The following is a 20,581-nucleotide window of genomic DNA, read 5'->3' as shown; positions in this document are numbered from 1 at the left end:
CACATTATCCGAACATATCATTTGCCAAGCCATGTTATTTTTAATTTGCTTCAGGAAATAAAAGACGAGTTGGAACCCTCTACCAACAGTCATTCAATACCAGGTCTATCAAAACTATCATTTTTTGGCCTCCGGTTCTTTTCAACGTACTGTGGCTTCTTTATTTGAGACTATGCTAATTCGTCGTGCTCATGGTATATTGTGTTGGTCGATATGTAAATTATATGTTGCGTCTGTGTTCTTTAATTCGCGTATTGCTACTAAATCACTCGCAGAGATTTCTGCTCCCATCTGATCCGTTTTGGAATTGCGCTAATTTGCCCCGTTTAGTAAAACTTTTCCAAAGAATGAAGTAACTGAAGCGTGGGATGAAGACGAATATATTGGCATCATTCTGGATAAGAATTTAAACTGTTCTTCTAGATCTGTGTTACCTGCAGGAACTGGATGTGATCCTGTGTGTGTGAAAGCTGCTCCAGCTCAGCGTCTCTCCTCCTCAGATCATTGATCTCCTGCTCCAGTCGCTCCAGTCGTTCTTCAGCTCGACTCACTGCAGTCTTTTCCTGATCTCTGATCAGTCGTATCAGCTCAGAGCGGCTTCTCTCAATGGAGCGGATGAGCTCAGTAAAGATCCTCTCACTGTCCTCCACTGCTGTCTGTGCAGAGCGCTGTTAGGACACACAGTGATTCAGCTTCAGTGAGTCTGAACTGAGACGGAGACAAACTTCTCTTCTTCTCCAGACTCACCTTATGAGACTCCACAGTCTCTCTCAGCTGCTGGAGATCTTTCTCTCTCTGCTGGATTCTCTGCTGGAACGTCTTCTGTGTCTCCTTCAGCTGCTTCTGCAGGACAAACAGATGATCGTCAATCTCACAGAAAACTACTGGCACTAAATCATCATCTGAACAGATGAATACAGGAAACATACTGATACCTAATGACTGTAGGATCATAATAATAAATACCTGTTTCTCTGTCCTCTGTGCTGCAGCTGACGCAGTGTTGTAGTTTGTATGTTCATCCATCGCAGATCCTGCAGTCGTCGCTAACACACAACAGATCTACTTCACTTTCATTTTCTGTTTCCTGGTTCTGTGTTTGAGTCACATGTGTAAAACAGGCGTGTGTCTGCGAGTCTGTAAATCATGACATACAAGAATACATGCTACAGAGAAGCAAGACAATGGCCTTAAATTGGTCTTCGGATGCAAAATTCACAGTTAAATGAAATGTTCCTTGGCAGCGTGTGCACATGTAAGCCTCGTTGGTTCGTGCATTCTATTCTCTCAAAATAGAAAAAGCAGTTTTTTTGAGCACATTTACGTTAGTGTTTACTGTAAGCTGGAGAAAATCTGAAAAAGACATGGAAAGCACCTAACAGAAAATAAATACTGCATATTCCGTTATAAAACATCCTTCTCAACAGCTCGAGTGAACTGAATACTTAATCAGTAAACATACTATCAGTCCCTCCAGAAAAACGCAGATTTTTTTTGTGATTGTTGCGGGCAAAAATCCTTGATTTTGCTGCACGTTTTATTAGAAAATGCGATGGAATATGCAGGATATGTTTGCAATTGTATGCGATGAAATTGCGTGTACTTGCAAAAACTGCGGTTTGATGAAAAAGAGATAAAAGGTGATTCCCCCAACACCTTTTTCTCACTAGGTTACTACCTTAAATTTAAATAGTAATTTCTTATTACTTCCTATGATAAGCGAGCATACTAAATCACAGAATATTTAAGTTGCAATCTCTTACTGCAACGTAAATTATTTTACATACTACTAATATAATTACAACTAAGTTTTTGGTACTGTTCTGTAACAAAAAAGTGCAATCTTACAACTGTAAAGTTTGCGTCAACTTCTGAATGAAACTACAACAGTGTTAGTAGGCTAGTGAGAAGGGGGTGTTGGGGGAATCACCTTTTTTTTCTCTATTTCATCAAACCGCAGTTTTCGCAAGTTCTCGCAATATAATTTGGCTCCACTGTCATGTAACAAATCGTGAAACTGCTTCGCGCATTCTTTTGCGCTTATTTTTGTTGGCAAATAAGAATGATTTGCGTGCTTCAAGTTTCACCCTGGTTTCACCGTGGGGTTTGCAGATGATGTTCACATCACGTAATTACATCACTTCATATGGTTCCCATGGCAATAGGGGGAAAATGGTGCTTTACTTGTGTGAAGTAAACAACATTTTTCAACTTTCTGCTAATATATATGAGTTTTTTACAACGAAAATACAGGGATTATGAAATCATGCTAGCTCCGCATATTGCTTTCTGAAATCGGCAATATATGCGGCAAAAGAGCGGCGTATTTGAAAAAATGCGACCCCGCATAAATATGCGGCCTTTGGCTGATTATGCATTGAATCAGGCCATCGCTTGATCGCGTTTTTCTGGAGGGACTGACATACGAATATGACTTTTTTTTTTTGCATGGAAAAAGTAAATCATCATACGTGGAAAAGACATGGAAAGCACCAAACAGACAATAAACTGCTAATCTGGTCACAAAACTGTCGAAAAATAAAACGTACAAGTATAAATCAAACAAATATAACCAAAAGAACAAACAGAGCAGAAGCCATTAGCACGTGGTGTGCACAACAAACTGTTTCAACCTTCTTTTATAACAATAATACAACGTAAAGTGATATTAAACATTTTTTTTAGGGAATGCATCCCCTATCTACCTGAATGCATATATGTGCGTGAAAATCATTCGTGATCAAGCTTCACCTACAGAATAAGCATTTTCTTTGTTTTATCTTTGCAAATCACCTTTCCTGATAATGTGCTTGTTAGGAAGGTCCATGACAAATGTGGCTACAGTTTACAGTCTCTCACAGAACAGCTCGACACTCCACGGAAGAGAGGGGCGGGGTCAGCAGAGCTCATTAGCATTTAAAGGGACATGCACCAAAATGACTCGCTGTGAACAGAGCTGTTTTTGACACGGTAAAAAAGGGTGTTGTTTTACACTACCATTGAGAAATTTAAACCAAAGCATGTTACAGACTTTTCATTAAGACCCTAAAGAATCATATCAACTTGTGAAAAATGGGCATCCAGTGACCCCTTTAAAAACTACTGTAATCCTGCATCCTAATTCATGTCTTTAGTTACGGTTTTAACAGTATTACTACTCTTACCGATACTGCTTATCAATTCGGAACAATAACAGTACTTATCATTACTTTTTGTTATATGAAAAATTAAGAGCTGAATTAACACTGCTTTATGTTCTGAAATGTAAGATAAATATTTAATGAAATGAATATAAAAAAATCAATTTGTAAATGCGGCAGTATGCACACTGTATACTGTACATAACATTAGATACAGTAACTACATCAAAGAAAAACAAACTGACAAATACAATAAAACAAATATACTGATGAAATTAAAAACAGTGCTTTAATTTTTCCACGAAATGCTACTGAAACTACAGTTCAGGTAAAAATGTATAGCAATTACAAGCATTACAAGTAAATTAAGTTGTTACAGTTTCCACTGTCTGTATTGATAGATTAATGCTTATTAAATCTATAACATAATTTAGAGAAAGAGCTGTGATTGATTTTGTCTTTGTATTTTGTTGTTTGATTAACTGATGGCCCAAACGCCAGTCTGTCACTTTCAGACAATACATTGATATATATATCAATACACATTGGATTTTCTCCCAACTGTTCTCATCCACTTAAGACAAACTGTGTTTAAGTAAATGCCATTTGGACATATTTTGTGTGTATTTGATAGTGTACGCCCGAAGCTTAAAGTGTAATTAGCTTGTCCGTTTTGGAGCACATCGCCGCACACAGTTCAACCTGTGTTATGTGCGGATTGTGCTTTCAACATTTTATTATCAAAAATGTCCCGCAATTTAGCAACAGTAAAAACAGCCATTATTCAACTGTACTGATTCTGACTTTAAGTTTGGATTTTAGGGAGGAAGGAATGCACACCACTGTGAAGGGAAAAAAGTTGCAATAGAAGAAATATGCTACAATCCTTATGGAGCATCCACAACAGACGTGACTTGCGCGAATAAATAGCGCTATTCTCGGATAGTTGGACGCTTGAACATTTTGAGTTTACTCGCTTCACTTGCACATGAAACTCACTTCACAACAGGAGCGAATTCGCTTGATTTAAGAATATTTTACTTGCCCCTCTGGCAGATAATTTTACTTGTTTTAAGCAAAATTTATTTTTCCCCTTGAAAACAAGACTAAATATCTAGTTAAAGTATCCTGATTTAAGAATTCTAATATATTTTGACTAGAAACCAGACAAAAATACTAAGATAAGCCATTTTTGCAGTGCAAGCTCCTGATTGGTTCACGCGGCACAAATATTCACTAAAGTTCTGATTTTTCAACTTGCGCATCAAAATGTCCAAAAACGGCAAATTCATGGCATGTGTCATTCGCGTCACCTCATTCGTGCGAATCGCGCAGCAGGTTGTCTATTCACGTCTTTGCATTAACTTAACAAGTAAATCACTCGTGCTTAACGCTTAATTCGTATCAGGTGTGAAACCATCATTAGAAGCCAAAATCTAAATAAAAAAAATTAATTAGCTTAATAGAAAAAAAAAAGTGTAAGCAGACGTTTGAATGTTTAGTTCTGTCCTTTATCATAACTAAGCAGGGCTTTCATGTTTTGCATGTTGAAGCTTATCGACTGCACGAACGCGATCTCGCTTCGGAATTACGAATAGCAAAAATGCATCATAGACAAATGTTTGAATATTACCGCATATAAAAATAGCTGGCGACTCAGAACTTGGTGAAACAGAACTTGGAAGATAATGTATATATAATAATAATAATAATAATAATAATATACAATAATAAATGTATTTGCATTCTCATAATTTCTCCAGTACCGATAGCAGAACAGTTTACGTCAGAGCTTTTCAATACTCTGTTTAGCAATTTTAGAATTTAGCCCTGGGACTGATTAAATACCAGGTTTGGGTACCCATCCCTAATCCTAATTACTACAGTTGTGCTGCAGGACTCAAAACTGTCCCCAAAATGTACAGTTTCTTCATGATCACACGGATGAGTTTTCTAAAAGGAGTATATATGACACTATTGATGAGTCACATGATCCTAATCGGTTTCTGATTACATGATGAAAACTGTTGTTAGTAACAGAATATATGTTAATCATTTTAGGTAATGAATTCTGACTTGAAGCATTCCCAGTAGAACAGATGCACTTTACTTTCAGGAACTGATCTCTATAAAGAATTTAGTCTGAATAAACGAAAACGAAGAGCTGAATAAACATTTCCCTGCAAATCCTATATAAATGCACATAACAAACCTATAAATTAATTAATACACATTTGCAATCTAGTTGGCCCACACAATACATAGTGTGACAATAAATCCCATTTGTAGTATACAGGCTAATTTTAACAACATTTCCTACTGTAGTAAGCCTGAATAATATGAATTATTTTAACACTGACAGTAAGATGCAGTATGCAGATAAAGCACCTACCAAAAATTTGTTCTTAACAACTGACTTCAACAACTTAACTACTTCTTAATTGATTAATTAATAGATTTTGGTACAACTGACGATCTCAATTTAGAATATATATATATTTTTTTTAAATAATCAATCAAATAACATCTGAATAACAACATTAACAAATGAAATGGTCATCTGATATTCAAAACCTGCTATATATGCTAACGACCAGCTAAACTTTACCTAACAGCTTTATAGGAGATCGCTAATACAAACACAATAAGTCTCTCAAAGTTTACTACACAGAATGAACATAAAACTGTACCTTGTGCCCTTCCTCAGGAGCTAAGAAGCAGTGAGAAACCTTTTAAACAAATATTTATACAGCGTGTGCCCAAAAGTTCTTCTTCTTCTTCTTGTTTAATGGCGAATAACTCCCAATGAGTCATATCGCCACCTACTGTACTGGATGTCAAGTATTTACTAAACTTTAAAAACCCAAAATACAAAACCTTTTTAGGTGGATGTTTCATATTTTCTCAGATCACATGCTTCTGTGTGTTCAGCTATAGTCTACATCATAAACCTGAGTCATTACACACACACACACACACACACACACACACACACACACACACACGCACACACGCACACACACACACACACACACACCTGTCTATCCATTAAACCGTCTGCTAAATATCTTCATGTGTCATTCTCTCCTCCCCAAAGTGACCAAATAATATATCACGATAAACACTGTATATTTACCACACCTCAAAAGTATTTTTTTTTCAGATACACCACATACATCGCATAACCCATTTTCATGTAAACCCATAATTGCCAGTGTTGATTTTAACCCTGTGTCCCAGCCTTAATAAAAACCACAGAAAAACATCATCATTGAGAAGCACACACACACACACATTGATTTTACTGTCAACATGAGGATTTTACACACATTTATTGTGACATTATTTCAGTGACAGAAGTTCAGCTGCAGTATTAATGTAATGAAGAGAAGAGACTCTATAACATCACTGTTACTGATGTATCATGCAGCTCAAAGCATTATGGGTAGAATCTCTCGTCACTCTATTCTGATTAATCAACACAGTTTCACTGATCCAAGCCAAACATAAAACCCAGGATAGAGCGGCTGAGTGAATGTGGTCTGAACTGTGTGGATGAGGCTCATTGTGTCAGAGACGCTGTAGAAGGACAGAGTTCCTGCTCTGTGATCCACAAACACTCCTATTCTACTGCTGATGGACTTTACAGGGAGATCAGTCTTTATGTTACTGTGCATGAAAGAGTAACTGGAGGGAGTGCAGATCAAACTCCAGGACTGATCATTAGATCCAAACATACACTCATTACCCTGTCCCTTCCTGCTGATGCTCTTATATGACACTGATATACGCACATATCCACTCCACTCAATCTCCCAGTAACAGCGTCCACACACACTCTCTCTACACAACACCTGACATTGTCCATCAAATCTATCAGGATGATCAGGATAAGACTGGACTGTGTTAGTGCCAGCAATCACTCTGTTGTTCTCAGACAGATGGAGGTGTTTATTCACTGTGTTCAGATCCAGAGTGAGCTGATGGGAATCTGATGGAGATAAAGCACATCAGAATCAGGAATTATGAATCTGTTTGATCTTTTCATGTAGCTGAACTCTTCATGTTTAGTGTATCATCATTGTCTCAGTACAGATATCTGTGCAAATCATCATTTACATCATCAATTATAAAGCTCTTCTTTTATCTTCACTCGCTCCTGGAGTTTTCTGCTTGTTTTCTTACTGACTTACATTTCAGGAAGTCCTTCCTGGTTCTGGGAACAATGTTGGTGAATGTGACTGTGGAAATCAAGAGACATGAACAGTGTGATTCTCAATTCAAGAGAAAAAGGATTCTGCATCCATTCCTAACACAATTCTAATATGATGTTCTTCATGATATGAGATGATAATGGACTGGTTTCTGGGAGCAGATGAATCTCCAGGACTTTACCTCTGTCTGAGATCTTCTTCAGCTCCTCTTTACAGAAATCCTCCAGTTTGTCTCTCAGCTGATGGACAGATTCTCTCAGGTCATTAAAAGAGATGAGAGAACTGAAGAGATCATCATTAACATCTGTAGATTCAGGAGGTGATGAGAGAGACTGGAAACTCTACAGAAAACAGAAATCAAAACTCATCAGCTCCACACTTCACCCAAAAAATCTACATGAATATCAGATATGAACAGCTCTTGTTGAGTTGACAAATCTTTAGTAACTCAGTCCAGCACTTCCACAGCATCAGCTTCATGCTTCTCATATTTATTTTATCACATTAGAGCTACAGATTCTAGTATTCACCACTTACACTCTATGAAAATATTCTAGGCAATAGTTTGGATGATAAAACATCTAAAAACATAAATGTCCATCAAACAGCTCAAGCACATCAATGGAGTCTCAAAAGCAGAGCTTAGACTGACCATTATTTAAAAGGGGGGTGAAATGCTATTTCATGCATACTGAGTGCATAGCAAAGCACTGAGAGCACAACAGACTTCACTGATCAGAGCGAGAGCGTCGCCAAATGTCACAAAAGAAGTGTGTTTTTGGTTGCCAGGGCAAGACAACCCTGCACAGATTACCAAAAGAGAAACAGCATTAAGGGACCAGTGGATGGAGTTTATTTTTACAGAGCATCAACGGAGTTGTGCAAGTGTTTGTGTTTGTTCCCTGCATTTCGAAGATGCTTGTTTTACAAACAAGGCCCAGTTTGACGCCGGATTTGAACATCGTTTATTTCTTAAGGATAATGCAATCCCAACGAAAAAGGGTCACGATCGTGTGTTGGAACCGCAGGCGGTGAGTAAAACTGCTTCAAATATCTCTGCCTCCTTGTTAGTGCGTCCCCTCCCATGCCGGAGACCCGGGTTCGAGCCCCGCTCGGAGCGAGTCGTTGCTGCTGCTGCTCTCGTTCAGTTTCAGCCTCTGGATCTGATTCTGGATCATAAATAAACGGCTGAATCTGACTGTTAGCCATGGTTTGTTTTGGATGGTTTTTCCCTCACGGTAATGTCAGCTTCCAAACGCTCTCAACGCAAAAGCCTACTGGCGCTCGTGATTCTTTAGCTCCGCCCACACGTCACGCCTCCAGCCGCTCGTGTTTTTCCGGGAAAAATCGGTACAGACTATCTTTCTCTTATGAATATAATAAAACTAAAGACTTTTTGGATTTATGAAGGATGCAGTACTACTCTATAGGTACTCAAGATTAACAGGATATTGAGTGAAAACGAGCATTTCACCCCCCCTTTAAAGCAGTTATAGACACTGAAACTTCACAAGGACCCTTACATTTTAGTGAAGGTTGGTGATGCTACTGGTTTTTGGCAGCTAAATATATCTTCCAGAAGAGCTCAGAGAAATTATTTCCAGAGCTGAAAGCCATTTGTAAGATGTGTCTCTTTCAGAATAAGATGATCAGATGAGAGTCTGACTGATGATTATATAATAAGACACTCATGAAATGTTTCTCTGTGAGTCTCTGTCACAGCAGGATCTGCTCAAGTCCACTATGATCCTGTTCTTCTAGATCTGTGTTACCTGCAGGAACTGGATGTGATCCTGTGTGTGTGAAAGCTGCTCCAGCTCAGTGTCTCTCCTCCTCAGATCATTGATCTCCTGCTCCAGTTTCTCCAGTCGTTCTTCAGCTCGACTCACTGCAGTCTTTTCCTGATCTCTGATCAGTCGTATCAGCTCAGAGCGGCTTCTCTCAATGGAGCGGATGAGCTCAGTAAAGATCCTCTCACTGTCCTCCACTGCTGTCTGTGCAGAGCGCTGTTAGGACACACAGTGATTCAGCTTCAGTGAGTCTGAACTGAGACGGAGACACACTTCTCTTCTTCTCCAGACTCACCTTATGAGACTCCACAGTCTCTCTCAGCTGCTGGAGATCTTTCTCTCTCTGCTGGATTCTCTGCTGGAGCGTCTTCTGTGTCTCCTTCAGCTGCTTCTGCAGGACAAACAGATGATCGTCAATCTCACAGAAAACTACTGCCACTAAATCATCATCTGAACAGATGAATCCAGTAAAAGTGGAGCTGATAACTAAAGGCTGTTTCAAACTCCAGAACTGATGATCGGTTACAATCATGTCACATTAATTATCATTAAGCATAAGGTGTGTTTAGCATTATTTGATCAGTGTCTAGTGTTAAATACCTGTTTCTCTGTCCTCTGTGCTGCAGCGGATACAGTGTCATGGTTTTTATGTCCATCTATCATACACAGCATACATATACACTTCTGATCAGTGCGACAGAAAACCTCAAGAAGCTTCTCATGTTTCTGGCAGATCATCTCCTGCAGTCGTCCAGTGGCTTCGGTCAAACTGTGTCTCTTTCCTTTAAACAAACTCTCATGTTGCTCGAGGTGATTCAGACAGTAAGAGTTCAGACACATCAGACAGGACTTGACGGCTTTGTGTTTTCTTCCAGTACAGACGTCACACTGCACATCTCCAGCTCCAGCGTAACAGTCATCAGAGAGTCTGGTCTTCTTCAGTTTCTCCACCAGTTCAGCCAGCATGGTGTTTCTAGCTAAAGCAGGTCTTGGACTGAAGGTCTGTCTGCACTGAGGACAGCTGTAGACTCTCGTCTGATCCTCCTGATCCCAGCAGTCTGTAATACAGATCTTACAGTAACTGTGTCCACAGTGGATGGTCACTGGATCCTTCAGGAGATCCAGACACACTGGACACGAAAGCTCATCCTGAGAAAATCTGGCTTCTGCCATTTTACTGCAGGAATAAAGAGACACAAACACACGACAGCTCAACTGCACTTCAGTTTCTATTTCCCTGAAATCATGTGATTCCTGTTTCCTGGTTCTGTGTTTGAGTCACGTGTGTAAAACAGGTGAGCTGTGAGTCTTAAAAGCAAGTTCCTCCAGTAGAGTCACATTCCTGCTTAGTTTATTTTTGACACACCTGGCTGTTATTAAAGAATATGTATAGACCATGACTAGTTGATTCAGGTCCATTTAATTAGAGATCAAACTAAACTCTGTGTGAAAGTGACTCTCCAGGACTAGGAACCCTGGTAATAAAATGTCAGTTAGATGTCAGTCTCAGACAAATCCTCAAAGAATACAAGTTACAGAGATGCAGGTAAAGAGCCTTAAAAACGTCTCTGTTAAGATATATAACGTGTTCCCTGAAGGAGGGAACAGAGACATTACTTTGATACTGACATATAGGGTTTCCCATGGGAACCCTAACCACCTCTGAGTGGTACAACAAGGATATTGAACACTGGGGATTGGAATTTGCATTCAGTTTTGTGATGTCCTGTGTAGTTCAGGGATGTGGTACAAGTATGAGGGACGTAATGTCTTCATTCCCCTTCAGTGAAAGAGGATTACATACGTAACTGAGATATTCCCTTTCAGTCAGTCATATTCACCCATTGCATCAATACTGACAAATTGGTCCCTATTGAAAGTGCCACAAACACTGTTCTGTGTTTCTAGATTTGGGGATGCAGATTTGGGTGTGCCAGGTCATAACCAACCCTACGCCTCTTTTGAGTCAAATGGTTCTTTATGCTGAAAATTATATTGAAAGAAAGTACTCACAACAAGGAGGTTTGCAGCTGTTGTTCCTTTACTCTGAGTTTGTTTAAAAAAAAAGATATATATATATATATATATATATCTATATATATATATATATAGATATATATATATATATAGATATATATATATATATATATATATATATATATATATATATATATATATTATTAATTTTTTTTTTAAAGCCTTTTTTTAAACCAGGAAATCCTCACTGAGATTAAAAATGTCTTTTACAGTACACTTTCAGAAATAAAGGTACAAAAGCTGTCACTGTAATGTAAGCAAAACTCTAGCTTATTATTTACCTTTTGTCTCAAGTTATTAATGTGTGAATCAAAATGTACTGTGTCAACAATTATGACAGATACACAACACAAAGACAGGACAGAAGTAGTTCTACAAGGAAACACCAGGTGGCAATACTCAGCAGGTGGATTGAGCTCTTATTCATAGAATGCATGGCTTGCCGTATGTCTGGTGAGCAAAGATGATGGCATTCATTCTCTAGTGGGCCAACCTTTTTCAGAGACAGCCTTTCCTTTCTGCTGAACTTGAAAAACAGGCAAGAACTCTTCAGATCTGCTAATGCTTTGCGTGTGGACTATGTAAAAAAGGCAAATATCCAGGCTGAGGTCTCAGGTCCACGAGAGAAAAGGTCAGCCAAAAATTAAGGCACATTTTGCTAAATGAAAATGCTGCAGATTCCTTCCCTCTTGATGCATGTGAGCAGGGTCGGGAAAAGACCGGATCTTAACCTCGACTGACTCAGCAGCTCAAAGGGACCTCTTAGCAGTCGCTAGAAAGGATTACAGAGAGATAATGGGGCACGGGCTGGGACAATTTAGCCTCCAAATCGATCCCCTAAGGATCTGAACAGTGATGTGTTGCTATTATAGTGTCACCTGCTTTCAATGAGGTGAAGGGGGACAGCCTTTGCTCCAGTTTCTCTTACAGAAAGCAAAGCTCAAAGCCAATTGAGCATCTCCGGGGTCTTCCCAGCGGGCAGAACACAATACAGTGACTAGACTAAGGCATAAACTTGCTGAAAGAGGCATAGGGCCTAACCACTCCCTGTGGTAGGCCACTTATGTCTGCCGCATCCCATAGAGGTTTTGAAGATCTGTATGTGGGTGCCAACTGTGCCCTTCCTCTGAGAAAGGAGGTCCTTCCTCAGAGGGATTTATCAGGGAGGGACTTTCACAAGGAGTATCAGGTCTGAGAACTAGGTCCAGGTTGGCCCATAAACACATCCATCAAGACCTGCTCCTTGATCTTGCATAGGGTGTGTGCAAGGAGGCTCACGGAGGATAACACATTCTTGCCTAAGTGTGAGGTTCAGGACCCAGTGAAACACAGGGAAAGAGAGATCCAATTGCAGTATGGTGTATTTAGGGTAATCCAAATCGAAATCCAACAAGCCGGGGTCAAAACCAGAATACAGTCCAAACAAACAAAAAAGGAGGAATAGGCAAGGGAACAGGAACGGGAACAGGAACAGGAACAGGAACTCAGAATTTGAGGGACTTGGAAGACGAGAAGACTGGGTAACGAAAGGAAACGGAAGGAAAGGACTCCATGCAGACAACAGGAAAAGACTGGTTAATATAGGGAGGCTAATGACTAATAAGTGAAGGCACCTGGTGCAATTAACAGGAGTGTGTTTACTGTGTTGAAGGGACAAGGCTAGTGGGAATTGTAGTGCCTATGGTGAGGTGCCTAAGGGGAAGTGAGCCCACTAGTGGACACCTAGGGAAACAGAGACCAGACAGCGTGACATTACCCCCTCCTCCACAGAGCAGCTACCAGATGCTCCACCCGAACCTAAGAAGAGACCAAACAATAAAAAAGAGACCAGGAGGGAGGTGGAACAATGGAGGACCAGGGGGAGGGACAGAGGGCCAAGTAAAATGGGGAAACAGAGAAAAGAGGACCAGGTAAAATGGGGAAACAGAGACAAGCAAAAACAAAAACAAAAAACAACAACAACAACACACAAGTCCAGGAAGGACATAACGTGAAGCCCACCAGGGCGGAAGACCACCACATCCGTGTGGTCGAGATGGAAGCCCACCAGGGCGGCACAGAAGACCACCACATCTGTGCGGTCGAGACAGAAGCCCACCAGTGTGGCGCAGAAGACCACCACATCCCTGCGGTCAAGACAGAAGCCCCCCAGGTCGGCACAGAAAACCACCACAGTGGGATTGATGACACAGGAGAGCAAGTGTGGTTAGGCAAGTCTGAAGTCCACAGAGATCAATGGTGATTTGACATTGTTCACGAAGAATACTGGTGACTGGACTTGCCCCTGTCCCTGAATTTCACCGGTGACTTGACTTGACTCCAGAGTGTCAACGGTGACTAGCCCTGACTCTGGAAGGGTAACGGTGACTAGCCCTGACTCTGGAAGGTCAAAGGTGACTAGCCCTGACTCTGGAAGGTCAACGGTGACTAGCCCTGACTCTGGAAGGTCAACGGTGACTAGCCCTGACTCTGGAAGGGTAACGGTGACTAGCCCTGACTCTGGAAGGTCAAAGGTGACTAGCCCTGACTCTGGAGTGTCAACGGTGACTAGCCCTGACTCTGGAAGGGTAACGGTGACTAGCCCTGACTCTGGAAGGTCAAAGGTGACTAGCCCTGACTCTGGAAGGTCAACGGTGACTAGCCCTGACTCTGGAAGGTCAACGGTAACTAGCCCTGACTCAGGAAGGTCACTGAGCACCTGACTCGACTCTGGAAGGTCCACGAGCACCCGACTCTACTCTGGGGGGATTCATGAGGACCTGACTCGACTCTGGAGGGTCCACGAGCACCTGACTCGACTCTGGTGGGTCACCGGAACCTGACTCGACTCTGGAGGGTCAACGGGAACCTGACTCGACTCTGGAGGGTCAACGGGCACCTGACTCGACTCCGGAGGGTCAACGGGAACCTGACTTGATTCTGGAGGGTCAACTGTGGCTGTCATTCTGTGCAGAGGCGCTGGACAAGCAACCAGCTTGTGTCATGACTCTGGACTGGCAGCCATCTTGGGCTGTGGCGCTGGACCGGTGGCCATTTTGGGCAGTGGCACTGGGCCGGTGGCCATCTTGGGCAGTGGCGCTGGGCTTGCAGCCATCTTGTGCTGTGGCGCTGGGCTGGCGGCCATCTTGCATCGTGGTGCTGGGCTGGCGACCACCATTTGCTGTGGTGCTGGGCTGGCGTCCATCTTGCATCGTGGTGCTGGGCTGGCGGCCATCTTGTGCAGTGGCGCTGGGCTGGCGACCATCCTAGGCATCGGCGCTGGGCTTGCGGCCATCTTGTGTATCGGCGTTGGGATGGCAGACATCTTGTGCAGCAGCTCTGGCTCGGCAGACGTGCGCCTCCTCTCCCCTCTCCGTCCGCAATGGTGAGATGGCGGCTCCGATCCGGGGTTGAAGGGGGGCCATGGTAAAGAGCGATGCCGGACCTCCTCTCGACCACTCACTCTTCTGCATCCTCCCCTAGTCCCACAAAAAACGACCAGGTGGGTCCCCTTAAAACCACTCCTTCTATCCCGCTCGGTGGCTGGGGAGGAAACATCAAAAAACATACCGCTGGATCTTAGAGGATGGACTCCTTCTGTGACGTTTGGGACCCAGTGAAACACAGGGAAAGAGAGATCCAATTGCAGTATGGTTTATTTAGGGTAATCCAAATCGAAATCCAACAAGCCGGGGTCAAAACCAGAATAAACAGAGCGTGGTGGTAAAAATAACAAAACAAACAGAAAGAAAATCCTGATCTCACATAACTACAACACAAGATAAAACTTACCTACCTCCCGACCAAAAACAACGATGTGTGTAATGACTGTGTGTTTTGTCATTAAGCATATTATTACTATTCAAAACAGCTGTTTTCTATGTAAATATCTGTTAAAGTGTTTTTATTTCTCTGATGTGCAGCTGTATTTTCAGCATCATTCCTCCAGTCTTCAGTGTCACATTATCTTAAGAAATCATTGTGATATACTGATTTGCTGCTCAGGAAACATTTCTGGTTATTATCAATGTTGAGCACAGTTGTGCTGCACAATATTTTTGTGGAGACCATGATGCATTTTATTTTCAGGATTCACAAATAAATAGAAAGTTAAATGGAACAGCATTTATTTGAACTAAAAAATATTAATGCATCTCTGATCTGTCAGGATAAAGCTATTTCATCAGGCCTGGATGTAATCGATCGATATCGACTTATAAGTTCATAAGTTTCTTTTATTGCTCAGGACAAAATATTTTTGAATGAATTAATGAATAAATAAATAAATAAATAAAATGTAAAATACAAAGAAATGTTTTATAATTAAATATATAAAAATAAATATAATTATTATTATTAAATAAAGTGTGTCTGTATCTTTATAAGCATAATTACTGATTAAAAATGTATTAGTATTTTTAGTACTAATTATATATAAAAAATATATATATTAAAAAAATAATGAACATGAATAATTGCTTATATAAATGTTTATACTGATATCTCTGAATTTTGATTTCTGACTCAGTGTTAGTGTTTAATTATTTGATTTCAGTTTAAATTACCATGAGCACTATCTAGTGTTGATGACTGGTGGCTATTGATAACCCAATCACTAGCTGGCTGAAGAAACACCAAGATCTTCAGTATTACTATAACGGCATTACCAAAGAAACCAATGCACATTCCATGAAAACGAAAGTGGGCTTATGGACACACATATCGGATATGTACAGATGTTATACTGTGTGGACAGTCAGTTATTAAAATCAGATTCCATCCAGATATACACAAGATCGGATTTGGGCTGACAGTTTGAACGTGGCAATATTTATTATTCAGAATGCACAATTGGAAGGGAAATATTAATAGGAACATTTCAGCAGTTAGAATATAATGTGTGTTAAGGCAGAGAACGTTTAAAAATAGAAATAATCTGCATTCTCATAAAAATCGGTTGTATGTAGGTGAGCTAAATGCTGACCGGAAACTCCTGAGCTGTAATAAGTAGAACACAGAAGCAGTTTTACAAGTAGTCCATTATCATTCAGCAACACAGTTTCACTGATGATCCAGCATCAACAAAAAACCCAGGATAGAGCGGCTGAGTGAATGTGGTCTGGACTGTGTGGATGAGGTTCATTGTGTCAGAGACGCTGAAGAAGGACAGAATTCCTGCACTGTGATCCACAAACACTCCTATTCTACTGCTGATGGACTTTACAGGGAGATCAGCGTGTATGTTATTGTGTCTGTATATGTAATTGGAGTAATAGCAGTGCAAACCCCAGGACTGATCATTAAATCCAAACCAACTCTGATGATTGTCTCCATTCCTGCTGATGCTCTTATATGACACTGATATACACACTTCTCCCCCACTCCACTCCAGCTCCCAGTAACAGCGTCCACACACACTCTCTCTACACAACACCTGCCATGCTTCATCAAATCTTTCTGGATGATCAGGATAAGACTGGACTGTGTTAGTGCCAGCAATCACTCTGTTGTTCTCAGACAGACGGAGGTGTTTATTCACTGTGTTCAGATCCAGAGTGAGCTGATGGGAATCTGATGGAGATAAAACACATCAGAATCAGGAATTATGAATCTGTTTGATCTTTTCATGTAGCTGAACTCTTCATGTTCAGTGTATCATCAGTGTCTCAGTACAGATATCTGTGCAAATCATCATTTACATCAATTATAAAACTCTTCTTTCTCCTTCTACAGGAAGAACATGAAGACATTCAGTGAGTTTTCTGCTTGTTTTCTTACTGACTTACATTTCAGGAAGTCCTTCCTGGTTCTGGGAACAATGTTGGTGAATGTGACTGTGGAAATCAAGATACATGAACAGTGTGATTCTCATGATCTAGAAGACATTTCTAATATGATGTTCTTCATGATTTGAGATGATGATGGACTGGTTTCTGAGAGCAGATGAATCTCCAGGACTTTACCTCTGTCTGAGATCTTCTTCAGCTCCTCTTTGCAGAAATCCTCCAGTTTGTCTTTCAGCTGATGGACAGATTCTCTCAGGTCATTAAAAGGGACGGGAGAAATGAAGAGATCATCATTTACATCTGTAGATTCAGGAGGAGCTGAGAGAGACTGGAAACTCTACAGAAAACAGAAATCAAAACTCATCACTCATCAGCTCCACACAACGCAAGTGTTTTTAAAAGGAACAAAAAGTTTGGATGTGAGAGCCTATTAAGTGAAGGACAGAGTAATAATATTTAATATTTCCAAGTAATCTCTGCCAGTCATTAATTCACAACCTACGTGTCTATTGACTTTTCAACCTGTTGGTTTCTGAAGGAGTGAGAAACGTTTCCGTGTTCAGTAGTGATGCGTGGGTCGGGTTTGGGCGGGTTAAGAAATTGGCACTTTATTGCGGGGCGGGTTGGGGCGGGTCACTAAAAACAAAATTTTTAAAAATCCATTGATGTTGCATGGAATTTAGTGGTGGATATTTTGATTCTTTCAAGAGATTCGATTATTATCAGTCCGTTCACCAAAATGATTCATTCACTGATTCGTTCAGTGACCATTTCTTCATATTACACAAATACGCCAGCAGTTGGCGAAAAAGAGTCAATGTCAATGAACGTATTTACTTGTGACAAAAACTGATTTGGCTTTATTAAAGTGTGTGCATGATTGCATTAAAGAGCCAGTAAGATGAAAATTCTAAGCTTCCTATCACTGTTTATAAGTCCTGTACATTAGGTTTAAATCCATCCAAGGTTAAAAAACATTGTCATTTTGTCAAAATATCATTTTGAAATTACCTCAATTCTCAGAGATCCCCAAACGGTTCGCGCGAAGCTGTTCAAAAGATTCAGTTTCCTTAAACCCCACCTTTCGGTAGCATACTGTGTTCTGATTGGTCAACTAACATAGTCAGGTTTGATTGGTTGTTCCGCACACACCTCCACGATAAACTATGCGTTAGAATCTGTTTGGGGTGAATTATGTCTTATTCCTCTCATCGCGAAGCAAACAGTAACATAAAAAACTTGAACAGTCTCGTTGCTTTTTCTTCTGTGTGGGTGTATTCAAGCTGCGCCTCAGTTTGAATCTGAATTGCGCGTTCAGTGTGGGGGGGGGGGGGGGGGGGGGGCTGGTCACATATAACGAAGGGAGACATGAAAAACAGACATCGCGTTGTTTTCATATGGATTACTTTATCACAGAATATCTGTTTTCTGCAGCACTTATTTAGTTTTAAAGTAGACATGTCAAGCTTTCTATAGATATCTCTCTCATGTGTCTTCGTTGAGTATTCACGGAGTTACACTTCATTTTAATGACGTGTTTGTAAACTAACTCATACTGATACGACGCTCGGGAGAAAACAAACACGTAACTATATAATCATACTTCGCGTTGTGATTCGGAGATGCTCGTTGTTCTAAATAAAGTTGGTAATGAACCCTCTTTTATGGCCAAACACTTAGAAAATCCCGCTGTACTCACCGAGATTAGAAAAGCAGTCATCAGTGAAATGTTGTGAACACAACAAAAGGGATTTGTTGTACTGCTCTGGTATTGTGGTAAAAATGAATTTTAGCCATTGGTTCTTCTGATTTTCATTCTTTGGCAGTGAAAATAAAACAAACTTGCCTTTACAATTAAAAATACACTGTCTCCTCGACATGATGCTCTCACACCAACCAGAGCGTCTGTGAATCTAATTTTTGATTTCCCATCTGTGTGGCTCTTTAAATAAATAATCTAAATTATTATTATTATTAAAATCAACCAATGAAACTGGCTCCTTAAGTTTAAGGACATTTTGCAGCTGATTCCAAGTGCAGGGGGCCGCATACTCGAACGCCCCTTTTCCCAGTTCAGTCCGGACTTGAGGGACAGATAATAATACAGTAAGTCCTCAGAACTAAGACAATATCTACCTGTACTTTTCTTTTCGATGTAAGATTGGAGGTATGGGGGAAGCAGACCAAGAATTGCCTTGTAGATAAAAATGTACCAATGATTAAGTCTATGGGTGGACAATGCAGACCAACCAACCCGATCATACAAAGAACATTGATGAGTAAGTGCTCTAAAGTTTGTGATAAACCTTCAAGTTTCAAGCTTGTGATGGAAGCATTCATGTATATAACATTGCCATAGTCCAGCACTGACAAGAAAGTGGCAGCAACAAGCCTCCTTTTGGCCTCAAAGGAAAAACATGACTTGTTTCTAAAATAACAAGTTTTTCATAAATTGTTCAGATTAACAAAGCATGAGGTTTTATCGGGGATACAATTTGGAGTTATGTTCTGTATTCCAAATATGAAAACAAGTGTATGTGCACCCAGAGACGGATTATCCATAAGGGCACTTGGGCCAGTGCCCAGGGGCACCAACCATTCACAACAACTAGGGGGGCACCACATGACACAAGCTTTAAAAATATTTTTCGTAAATTGTTTTATTATTAACTTGAAATTCTTAAAAGACCATACATAACTTGTTTATGAACACTAACTTAACAACAACAATAATAATAATAAATTATAAATAAATAAAGATTACATGACCACAATCAGTCCCGCCCCCCCTTCCGTCCCTGTCAGAGTTGAGTTGGTCCACAACAAGTACACCGCACAAATGTGTCATTTTTTAACGGCTACAGAAAATGAATCAAAATGGACAGACGTCAATGGAGTGGTTTTGCAAAAAGAAAGTTAAAGAAAGACAAAGGATGCTAGACGTTTAGCTACAATTCAAAATGTTCCAGGGATCGAAAGTTTTTTTTTAAATAAGTGAAGAATGAGTTCAGGACGACAATTGACACAGAAGCGATTGACTGCACTCTCGCTTGCTCTCCCTGTTTACCATTGAAGTTAAAGTTAAAACATTACCGTCTACAGCCGCGAGAGGGCGCTCTATGCTGCTCAGTGCTCCTGTAGTCTATCACTGAAGACATAGACCTCTTGCGGCTGTAGACGGTAATGCTTTCTATTGGTTCTAAATAAATGCGACTTATAGTAGAGTGTGACTAATATATGTTTTTTTCCTTGTCAGGACGTATTTTTGGACTGATGCGACTAAAACTTAGGTGCGACTTGTAGTCCGAAAAAATACAGAAGTTGGACAAGTTAATAAATTACATTTGATTTGAGAAATCACCTTAATTATGTCTGGGGGGGGGGGGGGGGGGGGGGGGGGGGACTTGGCATTTGAGGTATAGTGCCCAGGGGCACCACACTATCTTAATACGGCCCTGTGTGCACCAATAACTGCGCTTGTATCTTCTGATTGCTGATCGAGATTTACATGCTTGGATCACTGACCCTGTATACTCTCATTAATTTCATTCACGAACGAGATGTATCAGTTCATTCAACTCTTTCACCTACGAGAAGATCGTATTCATTTACTACATTCAACAAGTCACACGCTC

At 40.5% G+C, this 20,581-nt stretch overlaps 2 protein-coding genes across 11 annotated transcripts in view; both read right to left on the bottom strand.

The window, feature by feature from the left end:
• LOC128012978 (tripartite motif-containing protein 16) overlaps positions 1 to 20,581 on the bottom strand; it is a 59,989-nt gene that overhangs the window by 13,913 nt on the left and 25,495 nt on the right. For 3 of the 10 annotated variants that reach the window (XM_052595626.1, XM_052595634.1, XM_052595632.1), the window contains exon 3: positions 435 to 668. The exons of 5 other annotated variants lie outside the window; for them this stretch is intronic. In XM_052595626.1, coding sequence (XP_052451586.1) covers positions 435 to 668 — 234 coding nt within the window. Of the gene's footprint in view, positions 1 to 434; positions 669 to 747; positions 844 to 20,581 lie in introns of all 10 variants that reach the window. 2 more of the 10 variants (XM_052595624.1, XM_052595631.1) reach the window with 2 other exon arrangements.
• On the bottom strand, positions 6,427 to 10,352 carry LOC128012981 (tripartite motif-containing protein 16-like). The gene is made up of 6 exons (XM_052595639.1): positions 9,745 to 10,352; positions 9,440 to 9,535; positions 9,127 to 9,360; positions 7,536 to 7,695; positions 7,334 to 7,381; positions 6,427 to 7,131 (listed from the first exon to the last, which is right to left on the bottom strand). Exons 1-6 carry the CDS (start codon positions 10,315 to 10,317, stop codon positions 6,617 to 6,619), a joined length of 1,626 nt encoding a protein of 541 aa, XP_052451599.1. The 5' UTR covers positions 10,318 to 10,352; the 3' UTR covers positions 6,427 to 6,616.

Source organism: Carassius gibelio, chromosome B24 (genome assembly GCF_023724105.1).
Source record: "Carassius gibelio isolate Cgi1373 ecotype wild population from Czech Republic chromosome B24, carGib1.2-hapl.c, whole genome shotgun sequence".
In the NCBI taxonomy this organism is placed as follows: domain Eukaryota; kingdom Metazoa; phylum Chordata; class Actinopteri; order Cypriniformes; family Cyprinidae; genus Carassius; species Carassius gibelio.
The sequence above is the reverse complement of the archived record's forward strand: the minus strand, read 5'-3'. Positions and strand labels throughout refer to the sequence as shown.

What these genes read in the sequence shown, in the direction of transcription:
- LOC128012981 (XM_052595639.1), bottom strand. Translation starts at nt 10,317, where the DNA reads ATGGCAGAAGCCAGATTTTCTCAGGATGAGCTTTCGTGTCCAGTGTGT. An exon ending in CACAGAGGACAGAGAAACAG is followed by an intron (nt 9,536 to 9,744) that starts GTATTTAACACT and finishes TTTGTCCTGCAG; the next exon opens with AAGCAGCTGAAGGAGACACA. An exon ending in AGACTGTGGAGTCTCATAAG is followed by an intron (nt 9,361 to 9,439) that starts GTGAGTCTGGAG and finishes GTGTCCTAACAG; the next exon opens with CGCTCTGCACAGACAGCAGT.